A 16756-nucleotide genomic window follows, 5' to 3' on the forward strand; every position below is an offset into this window, starting at 1 on the left:
TAACACATCTGTCTTGATCTCTGCATAGTCTCTTTTGTCTCGCAGACACAGCTCGCCTCTTTTTGGAGCTGTGTAAAGCTGCGCCATCCATCAGAGTTCTGCAGGTTGGGCTTAGTGACGATACGCAGAAACACTCCAAGAATGCGCATCTCTGAATTTCTGTGCAGAACTGCGCTTCATAAACGTGACCCTTGTATTGGAATGAAGGCAGTTCATCCTTTTTCAGATAACCAGGGTTGCATTCACAACCTGTCATTATCTTTCAAGTTGGAAACACTGCCCAAGATGGAGGGGTTACTGTATAACAAAACCGTGGAAGGGAGAAGGCAGCGAGCTGATAAGGGAGACCTCAGCAACACAATTACACACAGGAGCCACAGAGGCCCCTTGGGGCCAACCTGGGCTGTCCAGGAGTGAGGACTACAGTCTTGCTCTACCGGGAACTGTCTGCAATAAGCATATACAAGCTGGGTCTACAGAGGTAAACTCACAATCCGATGTGCTCCATAAGACGCAAACAGTTGGTCCGAGCACCTAATGTCCTTAGTGCGTTCCAAATGGCACCTGAGAGCAGGTGAAGCCGACTCTCTTGCTCCGAAGAGAAGGGAGGAGGATGAAAAGCCATCAACTCAATAGGCCTGTTGACATGAAATGGAGACAACACTTTCGGGAGAAATGCAGGGATAGACTGTAGCGTGACCCTGGAACCATCGCCTGTAAAACGGACACATGATGGGTGTACAGACAGGGCGTGTAACTCGCTGAGGTGATTGCCAGAAAGAACGCAGTCTTAAGTGACACTACCTTCAGCTCAGCTGAGTTCAGTGGCTCAAATGGGGTTTGGGAAAGTGCGTCCAGCACTACATCAAGGCGCTATTCAGGCAGTCAAGGGGTGCGAGGAGGCTGTAGCCATCGAGCTCCCATCAGAAATTTTGCAGCCAGGAAATGAGACCCAGGGGGCTCGCCATCAATCCGGACGTGACACGCGGCCGCCAGATACACTTTGAGTGTGGACAGGGATTTACCCTGGTCCAACAGCTGTTGTAAAAATGTTAATATGACCCCAATGGGACAGTTAATTGGGTCACATGGCACCAGGTGCTAAACGTCTACCGGCGACCTTGAGGAGGGAGCTCTTGCCGACAGAATAGTGACTACTACCGTGTCTTACAGACCCCAGGCAATCAAACGCTCCCGCTCAGGGGCCAGGCCCAAAGCAGGAGGTGGCCCGGATTGGGGTGAAAAGTGTGCCCTGCACCTGGGACAACAAGTCTGCTCTCACTGGGAGTTGTCAAGGCTCTCCCTTGAGGAGGGCAATCAGGTCTGCAAACCAGAATCTACGAGGCCACTGTGGGGCTATCGGCAGAACTGTCACTCGTTCGCTCCTTACATTCTCCAGGACCACCGGGAGACGGGGGAACAGTGGGAACGCGTAAAGGAGACTGCACTAGCCCAAACGTGGCCACACTTCGATCCTTGGGGTTCCTGAGCGGTCTTCGACGGAGAACCATAGTGGGCAGTGGGTGGACTCTACTGAAGCAAAAAGATCCATTTCCGCCCTGCCGAACCGGCTCCACAGTTGTATCACAAGCGTGTGGAGGCGCCATTCCAAAACCGGGGGCTTCCCCAAGAGAGGAGGTCCACCACCGTGTTGGAAAGGCCGGGGAGGTGAACTGCTCTGATGGAGCGAAGCTGGTGCTGCGCCCACAGAAACAGACAGTGTGCTAGACAGTACGGGTCCCTCACTCGCGTCCACACCACGCCGCAGAAGGGGGGTGGACAGGCCTGAAACTACAGGGAGTAGCCAACTGTTATAGTTTGGAGTTGCTGGGAGGTGTATGGGTGGGCCAGAGACTTTTGGAATGTCACAGGGCTGAAGCACAGGAGGGGAAGGGGGTGGAGGTCCGCCAGCCATCCTCCCGACGCATGCCATAAGGGAGACCAGGACATGGTCTGGCGCCGGGCTGCCGTGGGGGTTGCCTGCCTGCCAGTTCGAAGATCATTTTACTGCCGCTGCTAGCTCTCCTGCTGTGGAGGAAAAAGCCCTGTGCACAAAAAAACAACACCGCAAGCAATGGGATGATATTTATTCACACGATTATTATTTTTAAATGCTCTATTTGTGAACCGAAACTGAAACCGAAAGCGCAGCCGGAGCTCCGGTGCACGGACGTAGAGGATTGAAATTAGCTATAAATATAACTAATAAGACACAATAGAGACAGGTATGTAGCGAGAAGGTGGTGAACAACACTATTAGTGAAGTCAGCCAGCTGAAATACAAAGTTTTTAAGGTCTAACGCAACACACAAACACAGAAAGCTCATGTTCTCGGGTCCAGCGAAATGTCAAAAGAGGACAAACCTGTGCTGACATCACGTTTTATAGAACAGGAAGTGGGAAGGGACCTGTTCTGAGTGATGTGCCCAGGGGCCAATGGCAGCTTTGTTAGTGACATTTTCGATCGTGTTCCTACGGAAATGTGCAGAAACCCCTCCCCATTGGGCAGTGTTTTCGAATTGAAAAATAACTTGGTGTTTTGTAGATTACAAATTATTCTTCATTTTAAAAACTTTTTTGGGGGAGGGAATTCAAAATACAGGCAATCTGTATCATGTTAATATCTGGGGTTTGTGCCTAGAAGAACTTATTGCCCTTATCTGGTTTTTACTCTGCTATTCATAATCAGTAAATGGTTCATTGTTCTCTACAACTGCTTGGGTATCCCTGGTCATTAACCTACTTTTAGAGCCAGCTGTAGGCTTCTTAAAGCTTTAAAACACAAATTCAGCACCACTTACAGGAATAGTGAAAGCTACAAGTACTCCTGATTTAATGTTTTAATGGGTACTTTTTCTTTTCCAGATTTTCTTTTCATGTTTTGTGGGTGTTTTTTTAGTAACCTTTGGCTTTGAGGTCAGTTTTCTTCCATGCAGGCTTTTCCTTCTGACTGACAGTGATCATTACATAAAAGTTTATATTTTTGTAACGAAGCATGTGTTTTTTAGTTTGTGTTTTGTGTTCTGGATAACATCTACAAATTATTTTGAAGAAGAATGTGAATATCCCTTGACCCAATAAAATATAATTTTCACATCCCAGCTTTCATTAACTTGAATGTGAGTCAATCAGGTCCAGAACAAGCAACAAGCTTTAGTAGTTCCGTCTTCAGCTTCATTGAGAAGGCAACATTTGCTGACCAAGTTGAAAGAAGTGTTTGGGCAAAACTCTGTGTCCCTACAAGGCATCAGTAGAGTGCTAACGATAACCTTTCAAGGGAGGTGAGGTCTGAACATCTAAATGGTCACCTACCACATTTGGACTAGCATATTCTTTCTTGACTGCCTGCTGTTGCAAGGGCACTTATATGACAACATTGTGAACTAATTTATTGGTGAATTGTGTGGAGGTATAACACACTTGCCAATACGAGGGAGTTGCATCATGTAATATTCAATACGTTGAAACTGAAAGCCAATTGAAATTGGCTGCTTGTTGTGGTACAATTACATTACATAACACATGGTCCAACGTCACTACTGAAGTTAAAGATACACAAGTATACACCAAAGAAGGGAAACATTTCCCTTTTGAAAATTGTGCTAGGTATTGTATAGAGACTCCGTAAATTAAGTACTGCAGCACACGGCTTCCAATTTAACTGTTACTAATAATAACTTACTGAGAACTACTGAGCCCTGCTCAGGTCTCATACAGATTCTCTATCACTCTCAATTCCAATTTTAGTCATGCCAGATGTACCATTATGATCTTATTTTGTATTACATACAAAATCCATAACCCAAGGGTGATATAACAATTCACAGAACAGTTCATTGTTACAACCCTTTAAAGGGTTTACTTTCTTTAATTAGAAGTTTTGCATTGCTTTAGAAGTTCACTTTCATGTGTTCATCTGCAGATTTGGTAAACCACCACAAATTCATCACATACTTTTGCACAGATGCAGATCAAGAGGAAACTCAAAGGATTTTCAGGTCAGGAAATAGACCAACTTGTACAGCTAACAAGAATAAGCTTTCTTGGTCACTCAGTTTACAACATGGTTTTGAAATGAATATCCAGTTTACTTAATGGTGCAATGTAGCTGGTCTAACAGTGTTTAATTACATAAATGTTGGCCGATACATAAAAGCAAATTGAGTGAGATGTTGGGATGTAGATAATTATCAGTTTTATTCTTTAATAAGGTGTCTATGAGAATGGTAAGTGCCATTAGGAGCTGAACAATGGTTGTTCATCACCTCTCATTTCATCCTATTTTAAAGCAATTAACAATCAAAGGCATACCTTGAGAGTGAGTTGTGCTAAACGTATCTAGGTAACTTTGTTTTTACTGATTGCTCCTTTTTGTATTTATTATTTACTCCATGTGAAGGATTTGTTTTTCAAAAATAGGAGTATAATTGTGTCTGACATTTCTGGGGCAGGGCATAGAATCTACATTAGCTAAAAGGAAAATCTGATGCCAAAGAGTTAATTTTTTACCTTTAAGCTGATGTTCAGCAGCAGGCGTTTGCTTCTGGCATCTCGGAGCCCAGCAGGGGGTCTGGAGTAGTGGAGGCTGTGCAGGAACAGTGAAAGACAGCTCAGTCTCTCAGGAGTAAACACTCCCCCACTCCACTCACTGTTTACGGGCTCTTTTGTGTTTGATGCACAATAGTGTGGCATTCTCCCTTTCCTTCATGACATCCTTTTACTTGGAATTTTGGCTTTCTGACACCTCCCCCTGGAAATCTGACGTTGTTCCGATTGGAATCTTTGCTAATTTACAGATAAAAAAAAATGCATTGAAATAAAATGTAATTGATCTTAGTTGTTTTCTCAAGATTCTCAAGGTAGGATTGTGAATTTCTGTTTCTCATTCATACGTTGAGGACTGTGTTTTCCTTTTAAGTGCTCAAAATGCCCAGAACAGAAAAGGAATTTTGAATGCTTTTTGCATCCTTTATGAAAATTACATTTTATTACAATAAACCAGCACATTGCTTCAACTGTGTTACCTATTATTAGTAATAACATTAAGCTCCTGCCTTTTAATTGACTAGCTTTGTTTATCTTATTTTTTCTGCTTGTCTAGGACAGAGTGCAATGTCTGCCATAGTAGGCCAAATTCAAATAAGTACCTTTTTCATTTAGCAACTTTAGAATAGAATACCTTTTTTAAAAAAGAGAAACATTTAGAACTGCTTAAAATTGTTGTTGAAATTATATTAATTTGACGTTTAACATTTATGGAAGGACTTATGATTTTAGGACTTGGTTACCTTATTGGGGTTGTTCAGTGGCAGCTTTCACCCAACCCCCCAGTATACAGTACACACCTCGAGTATACACACACAGGCCATGCAGAAAGCATCTGCATTACTGTCTGCTAATAAATCATTTACTGTACTGCAGAACTGGAAAGAAACTGAAAGGAACCACTCTGCAGCCTCGTACACATGATACAGCCATTTTCCTGTACACCATAGGCAGGAGTAAAATGTTCAGTGCTATTCTATCCAATACTAAAAGGTTTACCAGGAAACATAAATATAAAGCTTTACTTCCAAAATATTTCCTGTGTATGATTATGATTTTAATCCTCAATTTCTTCACCTTAACGTGTGTTTTGTCATAGTCATGTCCTGTTGTCAGTAACACATGAAAATAAGTGATGAAATCTTAAACCGTCCTCTCATCACATTTTTCCCTGTGTCTTATATATAATTATTTTTTTCTTCTAAATCCTTGTCATTTAGAAGTGCATTTTTTCTTTGTAAAATGAAAAATCCCAAAATAAGAGACTGGAAAAGTATGCTGTCAAAGATTAAAGTTTTTATTTTAGCACTATAAGGCTTTATTTTTGCAGATTTGAAAAAGCGAGCTCTAGGACAATATTTTAATTGAAACATAAATGTGCAGCATCCATAGGAACTGGGCACAATGGCATTAATGTAATCGAAAACAACAGCTTGATATTGTCGCAAACTCCTTTTGTCTATTTATCTGTTTTGATATAAATTTAACTGTTTTAACTGGGTGGTTCACGTCTCATGAATAATTCTACAGAGTTCTGGACAAAATGCACCTTTACATTGTATAGATTATATAAGAATTGCTGCATTGCTATATGAAAACTTGCTTTCGGTATAGCACGTGCATTTCCCCCTCTGATTGAATATTCCATTGTATTTGAGCCTTTTATTGTATCCTTTTTAGTTTGAACAGCTTTCTGTTTTCTTGTCTTTGCTTTTGTCATTCTGTCTAGTCTAGTTTAGTTGACCTTATTTTATCCTTTTAGTGAGCAGCGGGGGTTCCCAGCCTGTATCCTGAGCAAGTTCCACATGACATTCCCTGAAATACTGACTGAGACTCCCCACCCTGTGCTTTAGTGTTTCAAGTTGCACAATAACTGCTTGCCTGTTAATCTGTGTCCCTGAAAATAATTAAATGCTTTTCAAGCATTAATGAAGATGAGACATTGTATGCAATTTTGCAAGTGGAGTTTGTTTACAGTATATAATGAACATTCAGTAATATCAAGAATAATATACATTTTTCAGTTCTTTTGTGTGGTGATTCAGGATAAATCTACATTGATATTTGACAGATTGTTTTTAAAAGTTCAGTAATTAAAAAAAACGGGCCTATACATTTGCAGTCTGTTCACTGTCTGTTTAAATGCATACGGTTTGCATTGTTTTAGGAAATAATTAGTGTATGTTCCAGAAGTGCATTTCGGTTTTAATCAAGCTGACGGGAAAGACGGTGGTGCAGATAAGAGAAATGTTTGAGCTTTGCTTACTCATTGTGCCGTGAGATACCGATTTTTGGAATCTGCTGTATTTTTGTTTTGTTATTGCTTCAGAACGATCTAATGAGATGCTTAATGTAGCAGATATTCAGTAGCCTCTAACCCAACCCATATAACACAGATATTGGTTAATATAACACAATGCCTCCCCTTTAAAGAAAATACCACTGATTGAATTGCTACATGCAGTTTGCTGCAATTCATGTCTGTATCCTTTTCCTTTTGCTGTTTTTGTATCCCTAATGTAATCCATCATTCTAAATTTTGACTCCGTATGTCTTGATTTGCACCATAAACGTTTAATGTCCTATTATTTATAAAGCCTTTCATAGTTCTTTAAATGTTAAAAAGCTGCCATTACTTTTTTCATTTTTCAGTTCAGATAATGAATGTCCAAGCTTTTGCTTTAGTCAGATTCAGAATTACCAGCTCAGTAGGTTTTCATTATTCTGTAAATCCCAGAACAGAAGAAAAAGATCAGTTAAACAACAGTGACTAGAATAGAGAACGATCACTATTGTTATCTGTATCGTTGGCGGAAACAGCATTTTTAGTATGCAGTTGCTACATATTCAGAGTGCATTTGTGGTATACTAATGTTTACAGATAATAGACCTTAAAATGGTGGAGCAGGACATTTTTGAACCTACAGCAGGCCAATATTGTATTGTCATGCTGTGAGTGTACACTGCACTATAGTTAATTGCATTGGTACTATTACAGTTTGCATGTACAGCTTTTCAACATGTTGATTCCAATGAAGAATTAACCAAGTCTGAGTTTAAAGTTAAATACACCTTCTTTTCATTGCAGCTGGCGCACACATGCACACATACATTCCCTGTTGAAAACGTACTGCATTCTGCCTTGCAGGCAATGACCACATCTGGTTTTCATAGGAGTATAATTGAAGTATTCCCATTCAGGCCCTTGGATAGAAGAAGCAGCAGTACCCTGTAATTTGAAAGTGTTTAATGTTTTTATTTAGCTAAATACGATATTCAAAATCTGTGTTTGCTGACAATGTTAATTAGGGTTAACGTCTACAGTCTTGTTTTTGGGTTGTTGGTTAATGAGATTTTGTAGTGCAAGATTATCTTAGATTGAAGCATCTAGAGTATGATTTGTGTGTATGTTGTTATTATTATTATTTATTTCTTAGCAGACGTCCTTATCCAGGGTATGTGTATATATGTATGTGTATGTATGTCCTACACAAAACCAAAGGCCGCTGATTTACATTTTTAATGACTGCATAAGGTGTTTATCACTGTTCAGTAGACATGGTTTATGGTACATAGTACAGTAAGCTCTTTACAAGAGACTTGAGATATGCTCACGAGTATTAGTCAACCGCTTATCGGCAAACTGATTGTACTTGGCACCGACCTCCATCTTGCCCAGTATGCCTACACACTGCTCGTTTTAATAATAAACCTTCAGTGATCTGTGTCTGAAATGCATTCCCATTGTTTTAAGTGATCAGTCTATGCCTTGAAATTAGTTTTAGAGGATATGAGCAATGAGCAATGAACATGATGACGGATTGTATGGACCTAGCCACAGTATGTTTTATTTCAGTGATTAATATGTAGTCTGGGGGATCATTGTTTACTGGCTGCCATTTTTATGTGACACCTCCTGCTCGGTAAAGTGAGTAAACCTAGAAGGTTGTGTCTGTCAAATTTGCATTATTATGCTAAGTTTGGTTTATTCAGTCCATGTTTGTGGTACAGTATCAGTGCAGAAGTCAGCCTAGAAGTAACATCATATTCTTTTGAGTGTTTTAGATTTATTGAGCCGCTTGTGTGCATTAATATTGCCCTAGTCTTTTCAGGGCTCAAGTCTAGAGCTTGTTTTTATTGTTGCTGTATTTTTTCCATGCTTACTAGCCAATAGGCTATTATGAGTCAATATCACCTCGAGTGGATCCTCATACTACCATTAGACTGTGAAGCATGTTTTTCAATGTTTCACGCCTAAATGAAACAATCCATTGGTTTAATTTACCTTAAGTGTGATTTTTTTTTTCTTTTTTCCTATCGCCACTAGAATATCAGTTAAAGCTTTGTACAAGTTTAGATAACTAATCAAATGCATTAACTATTTGAATTTTCATGATTGATGCTTAACAGATGTGGGGGGAGGCTATTTGATATAATGCAGCATCATTTTAATGCTCTGTATTTGTTCTTATAACAAGACATCACCTTATTTTTATTTTCCAGGTACATAATGAAAAGGCTGATGTGTAAGTGCTGCAGCTAGTTAAGAGCTGTAAAATGGCCAAACCTGGGACTGACAGAGACGGCACCATGGTAGAAAAACAATCAGGAAAGAAGGTATGCATTTAGTTATTAGCAGAGACTTACTATTGTTTCAATACAAAAATAATGATAAGCACCTAGATGAGTGTTATCAATGTATGGTGTTATCTTTACCTGTAGAAAGGGTCTTCTCTTGGTTGTATTTGTATTGTATTTTGTCTTTTTGTCAGGTAGTTTTCAATTTGGAGACTGTTCATAATTCAAGGATATATACAAAGACACTACAGTTAGAATTTTCCCAGGTACTTTTCCGGGAAAAGTTCATAAAGTTGGACAAATGTACAGATGGATAGTAATCAATATGAAACGATTAAAAATAAACTCAACTTGATAAATCCTTAATTTAACTTCAGTGTCACTGATTTAAATGCATCATAATTTCACAGCAGGAATGAAAGTCCAAGTTATGTTAATGATAGTCTAGTTCTGAGATATTAAATACAGATAATGCACAAATTGATCATATTAGGTGATCAATATTTAATATTTTTTGCACCAGACTTTAGGTTATATGATTTAAGTTGAAGGAGTCCTCCCTTAGACTTATTTTATATCTCTTTCACACAGAAATGATGAGAAATCATACATTACAGCTCTGTAACTCGGTATTATAAGGAGAAAAGATTGGTCTTGGAATTTTTTTTTGTTTTCTAGAATGATCCTGTTGTGTCCTGTTTCCCATCAGTATATTCCCCTCTTGAGAGAATTGTAACCGAGCCTCTTCCTATTGTAGCAAAAAAAAAACATTGGTGAGCTTGCCCTCAGGCATCTCCTATCTATACATGGTCTTCAACAGCAAAGTCTTGGGAAGCACAGATTAACTGACTGCATGGCCCAATGGAAATGACAGTTACTGGTTTAACTTGTAGCCGCAGGTTGGAATCATAGAGCTATTTGTACATATGAAAGGAGCCAGGTCAATGGTGCTACTTTAATAATCAGTTTGCCCTCTCTTCCTTTGAGTTGTGTATTTGTTCACATACTTTCTGCTCTTCAATTATTTGATAGTGTCAGTGATTGTGAGGAATTTTCTTCTCAGATTCTTTCAAAGGATTTTTTTTTTTTTAATCCAACCAGCAATACTTAATTTCCCATCTGTGATGGAAGTCCCTGCTCAGTTATTTTGTTTACTTGTTAGCATGCAGTGCACATTTTGTTCAACTGCACATGCAAGCTTGGAATGCAGATAACATGTCCCTGCCTTTTAAATATTGAAAGCGTATCAACATTAATATACCAACAAAATTCAATACATGTGACACAGTGCTGGATGATCAGACTGACGATGTCAACTTCATTGTAAAAGTGCTGAATTGTAGTTGGGCTCTGTCCATTTTCATGTAATTTCTAACAACCAAAGCATCAAGTGCAGCTCAGCATTATCTTGGAAAGCTTTGTCAAGCTGCAATTTCAACTTGTTACTTTGTGTCAATCTGCCTCTTTATCAGAACCATGTTTCTGTTGCAATTGCCACTACTAGGCAAGTGATCAGTCTATAGGAATACTCCATATGGCTTCTTTACCTGTTTCTAGAAAGTGACATATGCTTCTAAACTACCTGTATGAAGATGTGCAGGGCGCAGGATGATAAATCAGCTGCATTACTATTGGATATTTCTAGTCTAAGTTTTGCGTGTAGGCCTGTATGTTAACTTACCTCACTTAGGCAAGACATTACCTATGTTCATGGATTATGTTCTTTATTCAATAACAAAAAACACCTTTTATGTTGATGGATACACATAATTGAAATGTTTGTCCTAGTTGTAATACTCGGTAGTCTCTACCATCTGGATGCATTAGAAGAATGTCTGTAGTTCCTTCAAATTGTGGTTTGGCGTTACATTTTTAACTCTGTTGACTACAAATTTGATCAATATGTTAATTACACAAGTACTAATTCTAGTACACTACCCAAGATTAATTACATGCAAAACATACAATATTTATTTATACAATATATATATATATATATATATATATATATATATAATGTGTGTGTATATATATATATATATATAATATTTGTTCATGATATACTTATAGATTGCTTTGATATGCTGAGCAATTACATTGTTAAAAGCCATTGGTTGTTTCAAAAGTGTCTGATTGTACTAAGCAGACACGCGTGTTTAGATTTTGTTTTGTAGCAGAATAATTAGTGTTTTAACAATTTGTTTGTAGAGGAATCACTTTGAAGAATAAGCCAATTTTTACTGATGGTTTTTAACATTTGTGCTGTTTGGCATGGTTTGCGCTTCACACACAAAAAACGTTTTCCAGAGTTTTCTATCCCTGACTTTACAAAGCCATTACAATGAAGTGACTGTCCTTTCTTAAAAGCTTGCTTCATCCAGCTCCATGGGAAGTCACATGATAGAAATTGTCTTACTCATTGTAATGTAAAAATGCTAAAATTGTACACATCTATTTCAGCTTCTCAGACTTGTACATTTTAAGGCAGTAGGGTGAAATTTAGAAGCTTGTAATTCTATTTTGCTCCATAGGATTTTCATATAATGTGTTAAAATGTAACCGATCATAGTAGTGTGGAGGGGAAATGTAACATTATGATCAATATAAGATTGAGAATGTATTGTTAATGACATGGGCATTCGTAGAATCTTAAAATCAGTTTTCTCTTAAATTATTAAAATGTCAGTAGTAGTATGAAGGAGTTGCTGTTAAATAATTAGTGTTCCAGAAAGGCCATAAACATGTTGGCATAGTGCAGTACAAATGTGGCCTCTATTGCTGTGTCCTGGCTTTGAAAGTAAAAAGCTGAGTCATCCTAGAACAAATGCGGAGCAGGCTGTATCTGAATGGGTGCAATGCAACAGCAACGAATGAAGCTTGACAAATGCTTCATATTCCATTGAGTCCCTTAAACAAAAATAAGTGTTAATTTGACTTATTTTTCCATTTTAATAATACATATAAGCTAATGTCCTACAACAGGTATCTACTGTTCAAAATGTAAGATGTAGGCCTCATTTTTTTTTCTAAGCTTTAAAATTGTTTATCATTAAAGGCAGAACATCACCTTGGTAATAAAATAAATATCAACTTAAACTTGACCTTCAGAAACTTGGACTACATTTTCAAGGATGGAAATAAGGTTCTCATTGTGTAGCACATTGATCATTTTTAGGTTTTACAAGATGTATGTATTGTTACTATAAAATGACACAAACAGAATCATGAAACTGGGCATTAAAAAATAAAGATTTGAAGTCAAAATATGCCATTCTTTCCTATTATTCTCCACATAAATTAGTAAGGGCCAAATGCCCTGGACGTGTTATTTGCTCATACAGGAGCCTATGGGTTGTAATATCTGGAATGGCTCAATTGGCAATAGGAGTCTTATTTCCATCCCTGCATTATTTATTATCTCAATCATATTATCTTGAATTTGGGACAATCATTTACTGAACTCTCATTACAAGAATTAATGCATTTCATTGTTTCAGAGCAAGGATAAAATTTCCCCATTCACCAAGACTCCCAAGCTGGATCGAAGTGAGCTCCTGGGGAAGGAAATGAAACCGAAGTCTTCCATGAAACGCAAACTTCCTTTCACTGTCAGTCCCCCAAGGCACGAGGAAAGGGACTCGGACACAGGTACAGCACCAATCCCTTTTCTCTGCAGGCTGTGGCTTCATTTAACTTGCTCTGACTGTCCCCTTGTGGCAGGCTATTGAACTGTTTTCATTGCACATTCTCAGTCAACAGCTCTCTGTATAATCGCTCTATGTAGTTAGCATTTGTTAGTGTAATGACAAGCAGTCTATACAAATCTTGCAATAAGAATAACAGGGTTTTGGATTAATTTAACCTACTATTTTAGGTGCCTGATTTGATTTTGAATGCAGGTACTTCTAATTCATTGAAGATGCATTAAGTATAATACAGGCTAGAGGCTGTTCAGACTTCACCTAAGTAAGTAGACACCAAGGTGTGAAATGAATGACAACTTTATATTCTAAAACCACACAAAGCACATTCATATGTGAGTTGGCATGATGCATTTGGAAGACCACAAGTCATTCCAGTCTGCAAAATCTAGCTTGTTACTGGAAGAGAAGGGTTTATCTATCTGCTTTTGCAAGAACTGATTGAAGATCTATGTGTGATGATTTGAGTTTGTGCCTTGTGTAGAGATGCCCCAATTCTCATCCTCTTTGAGCTGCATGGCTGATAAGACCTTGGCGACCATCATCCATGAAAATGCTACCCTCTTCGGTCACAACACCATCGACATAGACATGCTGAAGTACCTCCTGGAGAATAATGATGTATTGGAAAGAAGTTTGCAGTTCCTAAGAAAAACACCAATTCTGACCAACCAGTGGCTCAAATGTCACGTTCAACCAAGACAGACTGCTGTACTTTGTCAAAACATGGTGATATTTCGATGAAAATCGTTGAAGCTCAAAGGCACTACATGCACTCAACTGTTGTCTGAAAACCTTTGAAAACATGGACCTTTCTGAAAAAACGACTGTCCCGAAAAGAAGAGTGGCATACTAGCATCCGTGTAGTCTGTTGCCATTCATAAATGACAGCGTGCTGTTCTTCGATTTGTATGTACTGTGAAGATAGTCTAGTGGATCTTGTGAACACATGCATGTGTTGTGAAACCTTTGCAGCTGATTTTCTGTGCTCAACCTCCAGACTCCATTACAAAATGTTTGATCTGCTGGTCTTGTGCCCCCACAAGAAATACCTGCCTTCCTTTTTGTCTTAAACTGGGCCATCACCATGTTATAGGGATGTAGCCACTTTCTTTTGGAAATTTCAAGCAATCGTCAGACAATATTCTATAGTTAATTATCCTGTTTCTACGGCCATCAGCTCTCGTTAACTTCCTGCTCTTGATAGGACAGTCTGCACACACAGTATTCCTCTGTCTATGCACCAGATTTGTGCTTTTCGTCTCATTGGAGTGGCCAATTTGAATCTTGGGATGGTGTCTATTTACTAATGTCAAGTCTGCAAGACATGTCTTTGAGTTTCTTAGCTTTAATTTTGTTATTAAACGCGTATCTTTTTATATGTTTTGAGTTTGTTTTAAACCGTATTCCATTGCAGCACTATGCAATGTTTAAAACAAATTGGCAATAGTGGCTGTAATCCGCTGTGCTATTAGCCTACTTACTGCGATTCAAAATTAAACTGACATGGGAGAGCACCATATACAGTTGTATCAGAAGCCACATTTTATGCAAATTCTAATGGCTTTTTTTTTTTTTTTTTTACAAAGATTGTATAAATTTGTCTCAGTTTATTGAGACAGTTGTTCAGATAATCCCCCGGGATACCTGTACTTTTCAGCCAATAATACATCTCTGTGCATTTGGTGGCCTCTTTCTCTGTTATGCTTCTGTTTCTGATGCCATTCTCCCTTTAGGCAGACTGGTACGGTGTTAACGTTATAAAAGCACTTTGTCCTGGACCTCCGGGTAACGCAGATGTTCCCAGCCTGTTTTCTTTGTGGTGCTTGCCTTCCCTGCTATCGTCCTTTCCAATCTTTCTGCTTGCACTGTAGATTCAGAGCCAGGACACACGAGTGAAACCTGGGGAGAAAGATTAATCCCTCCTTACAGGATTTACTCAGGTAAAATGGATTACTGGTTTTGCCTTATCATGGATCCATCACATTTCTTGGGGGAGAAAAATATATACTACTTGTTTTCGGCTGAAATAAGGTGGGCCCGGTCTGTTTACAATTTAAATCAATGTGCAAATGGATGGGACGTCTATACTGTTTCTAATATAAAATGTATTGTGTTAAACCATTTTTTGGGGTGTGAATAAGCACCGCAAATAACTTTGTAAGCATCGGGTAGGTTCTTGAATGTAGTAGATTGGAAAGGTAATATTTTCCTCTTTCGTTTTACAGATAAAGACGGTCCAGACAAGAAGAAAGTAAAGAAGGAAACGGGAAGCAAAAAGTCAACCCCTGTCAACATATTTGGATATCCACTGTCCGAACGAAAGCAGATGGCCCTTCTCATGCAAATGACAGCAAGAGACAACAGTCCAGGTGATACCAACCATAATGTTTTCTTTTAATGTAACGTGTGCTGTCAGAATCTCAAGCAGGGTGGTCATTTCACCAAAGGCTTGGAGTTTGGTAGCCCTTTCATGTATTTCCAGCTTCAGTGTCATCCCCCCACTGTATATAATATTATCACAGATATAATGTGTGCAAAGCTAATGCATTGTATATCGGTGAAAACACTTCTCCTTAAAAAGCTGTCATTGGAGAAGCATTACATTACAATGATAGGGAAGTCATCTTAAAAGTCAAAAACCTAGTTTATAGAGGCAGTTATTAACCACCACTGGTATTTGCTTATATCCTGTATACTAGGATTCTTAGAATCATCACAATTTTCTGATAATACACTACACACAAACATACACTCGACACATTCATAAAGAGACATCGCAGACCTGAGGCTGGCAGCACAGGAATTTGTGTTACTCAAGATTAGCCTCAAGATAGGTTTCTCTTATTGGTTTGCTGTCATTTAATGGCAGTAGTGTAGCTTGGGTTCAATCCCAGGTGGGGGACACTGCTGTACAAATTAAATACATCTCAACTCATGTGTTTCTTGCTTCACTCTAAAGTAAAAACACTTCACTTTTTAATCACCATTTTGTCTTCATATTGCTTTGATGTATAATAAAATGCTAAATAATGAAGCAGATCAACACTTTACCGTGTTGTTAATTAAAATGCTCCAAAAGATAAAACCTATTATAAACATTAATTTCTAGTGGATCCAGTTTACTAGGTGCATTCATGTTCAAACCAAGGAGATGAAGGTAATACATTATCAGAAATACCCTGGACACTTGTTACTGCTTTTATGTATCATGTCACATTTTAGTAATTGACGTGTTAAAAACAATTCTTGCTGATTGAATGGACAGGTTTGTTGCAGTAAACCCAGAGGAATGTATATGAAAACATGGAACTTATTGATCTCCATTGGTTTAAGTACAAGAATACGATTGGTCTATGGAATACCCGATTTTAAATGTATGTCCTGACGGTTTTTCTAATCCAAACAATTTCTCTGCTAAACTTGTGAATAATTTGCCATTTAAAGATGTACTGCGGAGAGATTTCATGTTGCTGACATCTCTTGTATTTCCTTGCTTTCCAGACACTACTCCTAATCATCCATCCCAGGCAACACCAGTCCAAAAGAAAATACCAAGCACCTCCTCAAGGCAAAAAGATAAAGTCAATAAGAGAAATGAGAGAGGAGAGACACCGTTACACATGGCTGCCATTAGGGGCGATGCCAAGCAAGTTAAGGAGCTCATCAGTCTCGGTGCGGATGTCAATGTTAAAGACTTTGCAGGTGAGAGCTGAACGTTTTTAGCAGAGTCAAATGACGTTAGTAGCTTTGCAGCATAGCGTGTGCGAGCATGTTTAGGAAATGTGAGAGCTTGTTTTTCTGCTGGAATGCAGCATTTGACATTGATGTGACCACTTCAAAAGATGGTATGTTTAATGCAGGATTGCTGAAATAATGTTATGTCTATCCATATAACAATTTATTTACATTTAGTTTTGAAAAAGTTAGTT

At 38.5% G+C, this 16756-nt stretch overlaps 1 protein-coding gene across 2 annotated transcripts in view; it reads left to right on the forward strand.

Moving 5' to 3' along the window:
- The window catches only part of ankrd12 (ankyrin repeat domain 12), a 50740-nt gene that overhangs the window by 23895 nt on the left and 10089 nt on the right, over positions 1 to 16756 (forward strand). Inside the window, exons 2-6 of one of the 2 annotated variants that reach the window (XM_066718905.1) lie at positions 9049 to 9162; positions 12621 to 12771; positions 14699 to 14767; positions 15053 to 15196; positions 16329 to 16529. In XM_066718905.1, coding sequence (XP_066575002.1) covers positions 9103 to 9162; positions 12621 to 12771; positions 14699 to 14767; positions 15053 to 15196; positions 16329 to 16529 — 625 coding nt within the window. In that variant the 5' untranslated portion in view covers positions 9049 to 9102. The remainder of the gene's footprint in view (positions 1 to 9048; positions 9163 to 12620; positions 12772 to 14698; positions 14768 to 15052; positions 15197 to 16328; positions 16530 to 16756) is intronic. The other variant, XM_066718913.1, reaches the window with a different exon arrangement.

The sequence above is a fragment of the Amia ocellicauda genome, chromosome 2, assembly GCF_036373705.1.
Source record: "Amia ocellicauda isolate fAmiCal2 chromosome 2, fAmiCal2.hap1, whole genome shotgun sequence".
In the NCBI taxonomy this organism is placed as follows: domain Eukaryota; kingdom Metazoa; phylum Chordata; class Actinopteri; order Amiiformes; family Amiidae; genus Amia; species Amia ocellicauda.